This window comes from Triticum dicoccoides, chromosome 7B (assembly GCF_002162155.2).
Source record: "Triticum dicoccoides isolate Atlit2015 ecotype Zavitan chromosome 7B, WEW_v2.0, whole genome shotgun sequence".
Lineage (NCBI taxonomy): Eukaryota > Viridiplantae > Streptophyta > Magnoliopsida > Poales > Poaceae > Triticum > Triticum dicoccoides.
The window spans coordinates 692,888,219-692,897,638 of NC_041393.1; the positions used below are offsets into that span (position 1 = coordinate 692,888,219).

At 47.4% G+C, this 9,420-nt stretch overlaps 1 protein-coding gene across 1 annotated transcript; it reads left to right on the top strand.

The window, feature by feature from the left end:
* Positions 1-2,071: 2,071 nt before the first annotated feature.
* LOC119336935 (GDSL esterase/lipase At1g28600-like) lies at positions 2,072-3,404 on the top strand. The gene is made up of 3 exons (XM_037609024.1): positions 2,072-2,362; positions 2,454-2,666; positions 2,764-3,404. The coding sequence occupies exons 1-3, from the start codon at positions 2,074-2,076 to the stop codon at positions 3,402-3,404; spliced, it is 1,143 nt and encodes a 380-aa protein (XP_037464921.1). The 5' UTR covers positions 2,072-2,073.
* The last annotated feature ends 6,016 nt before the right edge of the window (positions 3,405-9,420 follow it).

The following is a 9,420-nucleotide window of genomic DNA, read 5'->3' on the forward strand; positions in this document are numbered from 1 at the left end:
GTCTCCGTGGCACGCCAACGTAGCCAGACCCGCTGTCAGCCATTGCAACCCTGCATGCTTGATAAAATTGCAGAAATGCAATCAGTTTTCTTTCTATTTACATGAGAGCCCCTCAAATAAAATGGAAGGTTTCAAACCCACGACCCGTGGATAGTAACCTCGCGCGAATTGCCAACGGACCAATGATGATTCATGTTCAGTTCACACGACTAAATTTTATATCCTACCAACCAATAGGGACCGAATAATTATAGACAAAATATAACCCAAAAAGAGGTAGCTCCGCGGTGTGACCTCGTGGTCGCTCGTGCCTGAGCGAACTAACTATCTATGGCGACCCAATATCATATATGGGGAATATTTTTTATGTTGCCATCTCTTTTTTATGTGTAAGAGAAGAACTTATATTCTGATGTTTTTGGCATTAAAAAAATCATGCATTAAAAATGTATGTGAAATTATAAAAACATTATAAAAAATATAAGAAATATGTTTGAGTATTTAGAAACACGTATGTTGGATTTTAAAAATGTTCACGCATCTCAGAAAAATGTTCGTCGCATTTTAAGATTATTATACAATCTAAAAAATGTTCATGTAGTTTTAAAAATGTTTTGGACTATTCAAAAAATATCACTCACCCTTGAAATGATCATAGTTTCATAATTTTTTTAGAAAAATCAGCAAAATTTTTGTTTGAAGTTGAATAAGTTTGAATTAAAAATCTAGATCAAAGGAAATATAGTGCAGATAAATGAATGTATATTCTTTTGTAAAAAGCAATGAATTTGTTGTTTGAATTCGAATAGTTTTAAATTTGGGAATCTAGATAAAGGGACATATAGCGCAGAATGAATGTAGTGTAGAAGAATTAACTACGTTTTCGGACAAATTACCTAAGTTTTCTTTTTAATTTTCATAATTTTAAATTTAAAAAGCTAGATAAAAGAAAATAAAATGTAGAAGGAATAGAGAGGGATGGACATAATGCGGTACATGATTTGGAGGGGGAGAAGCCTCTCCTAGAGACAAGGTAGGAATCACATAAGAAAGAATACAATCAATCTTAATAAATCCTAGCCTACCATAATCTATACTTCAACACGCGTAATCCACGTGTGCATGTCGTGTATATGTGTCCGCGCACCGCTGCATGTGTACATGTGTGTTGTGTGGGTGACCGTGCTTGTGCACGCATGAGTGTCGCGGGTGTGCATGTGTATAGTTTGCACGCACGTGCAGTATCAGTATGAAACAAAATTCATCTTCAACGTGCTCTCGTGTACATGCACACGAGACGGTTCCACCAATATAACATGAGGCGATTAATCTCCAAGTATAAACGCAAGTATTACGTAATATGTGTGTGAACTACACTATTTTTTTTTTACCAAATGTGTGTGAACTATACTATTGTCTGAAAGTTGCATTATTATGTATATTGTTTCTGTGTAACTTGTGTTCAAGTTTTTGTTGTCATTTCCTTAAAGTTTATTTGCTTCCTTTCTTTTTTTAGGGTAATACAAATGTCTTCAATTCATTCTTTCCAAAAAGAAACTTCAGCTTTTATTTATTTCGGTTTTAATATATAGTCTTGTAGGGAAAGAAGTGATTGTCAGTGACCTGTTAAGCAGAGGAAGGAAGATGATGGCAGATGGGCCTTTGGAGCCTAATCAGATGGTGGAGAGCAATTTGAGTGAAATCACAAAACAAATTTCAGGTGCCTATTCAATAGTCGGCCCATATATAGTGCATGAATTAATGGCATGGAACCCCAAATATTATCTTTAAAGACTGCATTTGTATAGAATTCCATATTTGGCGATATCTTCCCAATGCACCAACCATATAATATAATTGCAGGGTAAGAATAGTGGGGTAGTAAAATACGCCCTGCTAAAAATATACCATTAATTAAAATTATAAACATCTTGATATACACGCTTCGACCGCATAACGCTCTAATATAAAATGTGGACCGAGGGAACTCATCTGGAATGCAAAACGAAACATACATCTGTAACACTTTTGTTCATAATCAGATAGGTAGGTAGCTGGCGTCCCTGTTTTCTCATGCTTAGCCAGATAGCTAAGATGGGAAGTCCCAATCGCCTCTGTTCCATTTCCGTGGCCGCCCCCTTGGTCTTTGCCATCCTATTGCTCAACGCTGATCTAGGGTCGTGCGGCTGCTTCAAACGCATCTTCACCTTCGGCGACTCCATCACTGATGCCGGCAACTTCGCGTACACCGGTCGTAACAATAAGAATCCGGGTCCACCTTCGGTGCCCCCTTATGGAGAGACCTACTTCCACCGTCCCACGGGACGTGCCTCCGACGGGCGTCTCATCGTCGACTTCTACGGTGAGTACATATGCATGCATGTGTGTGTTCCAATAATCCAATAGTCCGATTTCCATATGAGTGCTAAATTTGGTGCGTGATGTTGTGTCAGCGCAAGCGTTGGGCCTGCCGCTGCTGCCGCCGAGCCTGCCCAAGGAGAACACGGGCCAGTTCCCGGCCGGCGCCAACTTGGCCTTGTACGGTGCCACGGCGCTAAACCCGAACTTCTTCAAGAGGTATAAATTCGGTGTGCCGTTTTCTTGGAGCCTCGATGATCAGCTAGCTACATTCAAGAAAGTGCTGGCACGGATTGCTCCGGGAGATGGTACGTAACGCATGCGAAAACATAGGTTTTCTCGGTGCAGCTTATCATATTTTAGTTGGTCAGCTTATTCCTTTGTTTTTTTTCCCGTGATGATCAGCTGCCACCAAGAGCCTACTGAGCGAGTCGCTGATCGTGTTTGGTGAGATCGGCGGCAACGACTACAACTTCTGGTTCTTCGCAGGACACGGCGATGACACACACACGCCCGAGCAGTACATGCCCGACGTGATTGCCCGCATAGGCGACGGCGTCCAGGAGGTGATCAACCTCGGTGCCAAGACGGTCCTTGTCCCGGGGAACTTCCCCATCGGGTGTGTGCCGGCGTACCTGAGTGGTAACAAGAGCAACAAGTCGGCGGACTACGATCAGTACCACTGCCTCAAGCGGTTCAACGACTTCTCCCAAATGCATAATCAGTTGCTGAAGCAGGAGGTCGGCAAGCTCAAGTCGCTCAACGCCGACGTGAAGATCATCTACGCCGACTACTATGGTGCTTTCATGGAGTTCGTCAAGAATCCCAGTAGGTATGGCATTGACGACCCTCTGGTGGCGTGCTGTGGTGGCAATGGCCCCTACGGCACCGGCCATACGTGCAACCAGACGGCGAGGCTTTGCCCCGACCCGTCCAGGTTCGCCAGCTGGGACCAGGTCCACATGACAGAGAAGGCGTACAACGTCATTGCCAATGGGGTGCTCAACGGCCCGTACGCCGACACACCGTTGCTCCACGTTTGCTAGGAAAATTCAGTTTCTTCATTTTGAGTCTTGAATAATTACTGCGGCTGCTGATACTTTGTAACATATGTGTATCAAACCCTTGGAAAAACAAAAATAAATAAAGACATATACTATTGGTCAATCTTGTTAATTTGGCTGAGCGCACTCGATTGGATAACCTTCAATGGGCTCTCGACCAGCGCGCTCAGGAGCGGATCCATGAGTCCAGTCGATGACAGCTTTTTCCACCTCCACCTAAGGTATACCGCACTCCGATTCAAAATCTTATGGCTACGGCCCGAATAGCAGAGTCAATCCAACCTTCCCAGTCAGAAGCTGGCAGAGGGTTGATGCAGATCCGGGCCCTGCTCAGGGCAGCAGGAGAGCAAAATACAACAGTATCTCAGTCGCGGAATAGGATTCACAGCAGATCCGTTGCAGCGGACACAGTTTAGTCGGCTCACAGCCCAAGATCGCCTCCGCGGTGTGAAGGTCGTGGGCAGTATGATCATCCACTCGACCGTGACAATCGCCATCGAGGGCCCACGCCTCCTCCGAGGAGTGCATCGTATGTGCCTCGGCGGAACGATGACAGGTGCCGTCACAGTCGTGAGCGTAGAGCTTCAGTCGACCCAAGGGAACCGGGCTTCGACGCGAGGTCAATCCTCGTTCAAGGCCTGGGTCGACCGGAACAGAGCACACAGAGAAGACCCTGGCAGAGATCGTCCAAGTGGCAGCCGAGTGCATGTTTTCTGGTCCCGAGTGTTTCAGCAGGGCCATCAGAGCAGCAGTGATACCTCCCAATTTCAGGTTGGCGTCCGGAGTCAGTAAGTTCACCGGCGAATCTAAGCCTGAAACTTGGCTTGAAGATTACCGAGTGGCTGTACAGATTGGCGGTGGAAACGATGAGGTTGCGATGAAACATCTTCCTCTGATGTTGGAAGGGTCAGCCCGAGCGTGGTTGACTCAGTTGGCTCCAAGCAGTATATACAGTTGGGAGGAACTGGCTCGAGTGTTCGTCAGAACTTTCGAAGGCACGTGCAAACGACCAACGGGGTTGACCGAGTTATAGCATTGTGTTCAGAAGTCGGGTGAGACCTTGAGAGATTTTATCCAGAGGTGGTCCCCTTTGCACCACACTGTCGAGAATGTTTCAGAGCATCAGGAAGTGTGCGCTTTCAAGGAAGGCGTCAAAGACTGGGGATATGACTCTGACTCGAATGATGGAGATAGCCACCCGGTACGCTAACAGAGAAGTAGAGGATCGACTCCGTAGCGGGAAAGGCAAGCTAGCCGGCCAAGAGGCCGGTGGAGGTAACTCCAGTCGGAAACAGAAGCGTAAGGCCGAGCCAGCGGAACCTGGAGAGATTGCGGCAGTAAATCAAGGAAAGTTTAAGGGAAAACCCAAGGGGCCCTGCCCCCCTAAGAAGGTAAAGGATCAAGCAGGGAATGACGTGCTGGATTTGCCATGTCACATCCACACTAAGAAAGATGAAGAAGGTAATCTGATTTACCCGAAGCATACCACTCGGCAGTGTCGACTCCTGATCTAGCAGTTCCGAGAGAAACAACCCAATAAGAAGGAGAAAGAGTCGGACAAAGACGAGGATGACGAGGAAGACGATGGCTATCCTAAAGTCAATTCCACTCTGATGATTTTTGCTGATGTTGAAAGCAAGAGTCGATTAAAGGTCATCAATAGAGAAGTGAATATGGTCGCCCCTGCGGAGACAACCACCTACCTGAAATGGTCTCAGACAGCCATCACGTTCGGCCAGTCGGACCATCCTGCTCGTGTGGCCACCCCTGGGAGGCAAGCACTGGTGGTCGACCCCGTGATTGGGGGCACTCGACTGACCAAAGTACTGATGGACGGTGGCAGCGGTCTGAACATCCTTTACGCTGAAACCTTGAAGGGGATGGGCATTCCGATGTCCAAACTTAGCGAGAGCAACATGAGTTTCCATGGTGTTATCCCTGGGAAGAAAGCCGAATCACTCAGCTAGATCTCCCTCGACGTGATTTTCGGTGATTCCAAGTATTACCGTAAGGAGAAGTTGATATTTGAGGTCGTGGATTTCCAGAGTGCCTATCATGCCATCCCGGGTAGGCCAGCCTACGCCCATTTTATGGCTCGACCATGTTATGTGTATATCAAGTTGAAAATGCCTGGCCCCAAAGGTGTGATCACAGTAACTGGCAATTGGCAGAAGGCAGATGAATGCTTCCAGAAAGGTTCCAAAATCGCCGACGCTCAGATGGAAGCGGTAGAATTACGAGAGTCTCAGAAGAGTGCGGATCCGAGTGATTTGCTCCGAGCCAAGAAGCCCGCTACAGACTCTGCATTTCAGTCAACTGGTGAAACGAAGCCGATTCACATTCACCCGACCGATCCCGACGTTGCGCCGACTCATATTTCAACAACACTCGACAGCAAATAGGAAGAAGCGCTCATCCAGTTCCTCCGTGAGAACTGGGACATCTTCGCATGGAAACCCTCTGACATGCCAGGTGTACCCAGGGGACTGGCTGAGCACAGTTTGCGTGTCGACTCCAAGATAAAACCCGTCAAAGAGCACCTTCGGCGGTCCGCCGTGCAGAAGAGAAAAGCAATTGGCGAAGAAGTGGCTCGGCTGTTGGCAGCAGAAGTCATCCGTGAAATCTACCACTCCGAGTGGCTAGCCAACATAGTCATGGTCCCCAAAAAGGATGATTCACTTCGTATGTGCATTGATTTCAAGCATATCAATCGGGCCTGCCCGAAAGATCACTTCCCTCTCCCTCGCATCGATCAGATTGTTGACTCGACTGCAGGGTGCGAGCGCTTGTCTTTCTTAGATGCATATTCCGGATATCATCAGATCCGATTGTATGGTCCCGATGAAATAAAAACAACCTTCATCACCCCATTCGGGTGCTTTTGCTATGTCACCATGCCTTTTGGTTGAAAAATGCCGGAGCCACATTCATGAGAATGATTCAGAAGTGCCTGCTCACTCAAATCAGTCGGAATGTGGAAGCATACATGGATGACATTGTGGTCAAGTCTCGCAAAGGTTCCGACCTATTGACTGACCTTGCAGAAACCTTTGCCAACCTGAGGAGGTACGATATCAAGCTTAATCCGTCAAAGTGCACATTCGGAGTTCCAGGAGGAAAGTTACTCGGTTTTCTCGTTTCCGAACGAGGGATCGAGCTAATCCAGAAAAAGTTGATACAATCCTCCGAATGAAACGCCCAGTGCGAGTGCATGACGTTCAGAAGCTGACTGGTTGCTTGGCCGCCCTGAGTCGATTCATTTCTCGTCTCAGTGAAAATGCCTTGCCTCTTTACCGACTAATAAAGAAGTCTCATAAGTTCGAGTGGACTGAAGAAGCTGATGCAGCGTTTGCAGATCTCAAAACCCTGCTTTCCACCCAGCCGGTGCTCGCTGCGCCAATCAGCAAAAAGCCTTTACTGCTTTACATTGCAGCCACTGGACAAGTCGTCAGTACAGTACTCACGGTCGAGCGAGAAGAAGAAGGAAAAGCTTACAAGGTTCAACGCCCAGTCTATTATCTCTCTGAAGTCCTGACTCCATCCAAGCAACAATATCCACATTATCAGAAGCTTGTCTATGGAATATACATGACCATGAAGAAGGTTGCGCATTATTTCTCTGACCACTCCATTATAGTCGTCAGCGATGCGCCACTATCTGAAATTCTGAATAACAGAGATGCAACTGGTCGAGTGGCAAAATGGGTGATTGAACTCGTTCCATTGGATATCAAGTTTGAGGCAAAGAAAGCGATCAAGTCCCAAGCAATCACAGATTTCCTTGCCGAGTGGATTGAGCAACAATTACCGACTCAAGTTCACTCGGAGCATTGGACTATGTTCTTTGATGGCTCCAAGATGCTAAATGGTTCTGGTGCGGGGGTAGTATTGGTATCTCCCCGTGGAGACAAGCTTATTTATGTTCTCTAGATTCATTTTGATTCCTCCAATAATGAAGCCGAATATGAAGCAGTTTTATACGGGTTGCGTATGGCCATTTCACTCGGCGTCCGTCGCCTTATGGTCTATGGCGACTCAGATTTGGTGGTTAATCAGGTGATGAAGGAATGGGATGTCAGGAGCCCAGCCATGACTGGTTACTGCAATGCAGTAAGAAAGCTGGAAAAGAGGTTTGAAGGTTTGGAGCTTCACCACATACCCCGACTGAAAAATCAAGCTGCAGATGAGTTGGCAACAATAGGATCAAAGAGAGAAGCCATTCCCCGAAACGCATTTTTGGAACATATTCATTCACCTTCAGTTCAGGAAGATCCTTTCACCGAAGAGTCTCCACAGCCCAAGAGTGCCACAAATCCGACTAAAGTCGAAATCCCCGCCATGGTCGACTTAGTCATGGAGGTTTTGGTCATCACTCCCGACTGGACAGTGCCATACATTGCATACATTCTTAAGAAGGAATTCCCAGAGGATGAAGAAGAGGCTCGACAGATCGTCCGACGGTCTAAAGCCTTTACTGTGATAAAAGGACAGTAGTTCAGAGAAAGTGTAACTGGGGTCTTCCAGAAGTGCATCATGCCAGAAGAAGGCCGCATGATCCTCAATGATATTCACTCGGGGACCTATGGTCACCATGCGCCCTCTCGGACCATCGTGGCCAAAGAATACCGAGCCGGTTTTACTAGCCACACTCCAACGAGATGGCAAAGGAAATAGTGGACAAGTGTGAAGGTTGTCAGTTTTATTCCAACATGTCCCACAAACCTGCATCAGCTCTGAAGACTATTCCACTCGTCTGGCCTTTTGCTGTTTGTGGATTGGACATGGTTGGACCTCAGAGGACCGGCAGGAGCGGATTCACCCATGTGCTGGTAGCAGTCGACAAGTTTACCAAGTGGATCGAAGCCAAGCCCATTAAAAACCTTGAAGCAAGTACTGCTGTGAGCTTCATCAGAGAGTTGATATTTAGATATGGCGTACCGTACAACATCATCACTGATAACGGATCGAACTTCGACTCTGATGAGTTCAGAGCCTTTTGTGCTTCCCAAGGCATGAGGGCTGATTATGCTTCGGTCGCCCATCCTCAGTCGAATGGGCAGGCCGAGCGAGCGAATGGACTGATTCTCAAACGACTGAAGCCCCGGTTAATGCGTGACCTCAAGCACGCAGCAAGAGCTTGGGTCGATGACCTCCCATCAGTGCTTTGGGGGCTGAGGACAACCCCCAATCGGTCGACTGGACGGACTCCGTTCTTTTTAGTCTACGGAGCCGAAGCTGTTTTAACGAGTGATTTGCTCCACAACGCTCCCCGAGTCGAACTCTTCTCAGAAGAGGAAGCAGAGCAAGCTCGACAAGATGCAGTCGACCTCCTGGAGGAAGAAAGAGAGATGGCCTTGATCCGATCGACCATTTATCAGCAAGACTTCCGTCCATTCCATGCCAGGAACATAAGAGGTCGTGCGTTCCAGGAAGGGGACTTGGTCCTCCGAGTGGATCAGCAGAAGCCACACAAGCTCGCCCCCGCTTGGGAGGGCCCTTTCATCGTCACCAAGGTACTCCACAACGGAGCGTACCGTCTCTTCAACGTAGAGCACAACAAAGATGAACCACGCGCCTGGAATGCGGAACTGCTCCGCCCTTTTTACTCTTAAGTATTTAGACTGATGAGATGTAATAAGAAGTACCTCTTAGTTTGATTATCAAAAGACATAATTTTACAGTCTTCCGAGTGATTGTTGTTTATTTCTTTTGTATTTGTTGCCTTAGTTGCGAATCTGTCTCGCCTAGGATGAAGTTATAAAAATCCTACCGAGTGGTGAGTCTGCCTCTCACTCGGGGGCTTAGCTGCAGCCCAGTGCTCGCCTAAGTTTGAGAAATCCTACCGAGTGGTGAGTCTGCCTCTCACTCGGGGGCTTAGCTGCAGACCAGTGCTCGCCTAAGTTTGAAAAATCCTACCGAGTGGTGACTCTGCCTCTCACTCGGGAGGCTTAGCTGCAGCCCAGTGCTCGCCTAAGTTTGAGAAATCCTACCGAGTGGT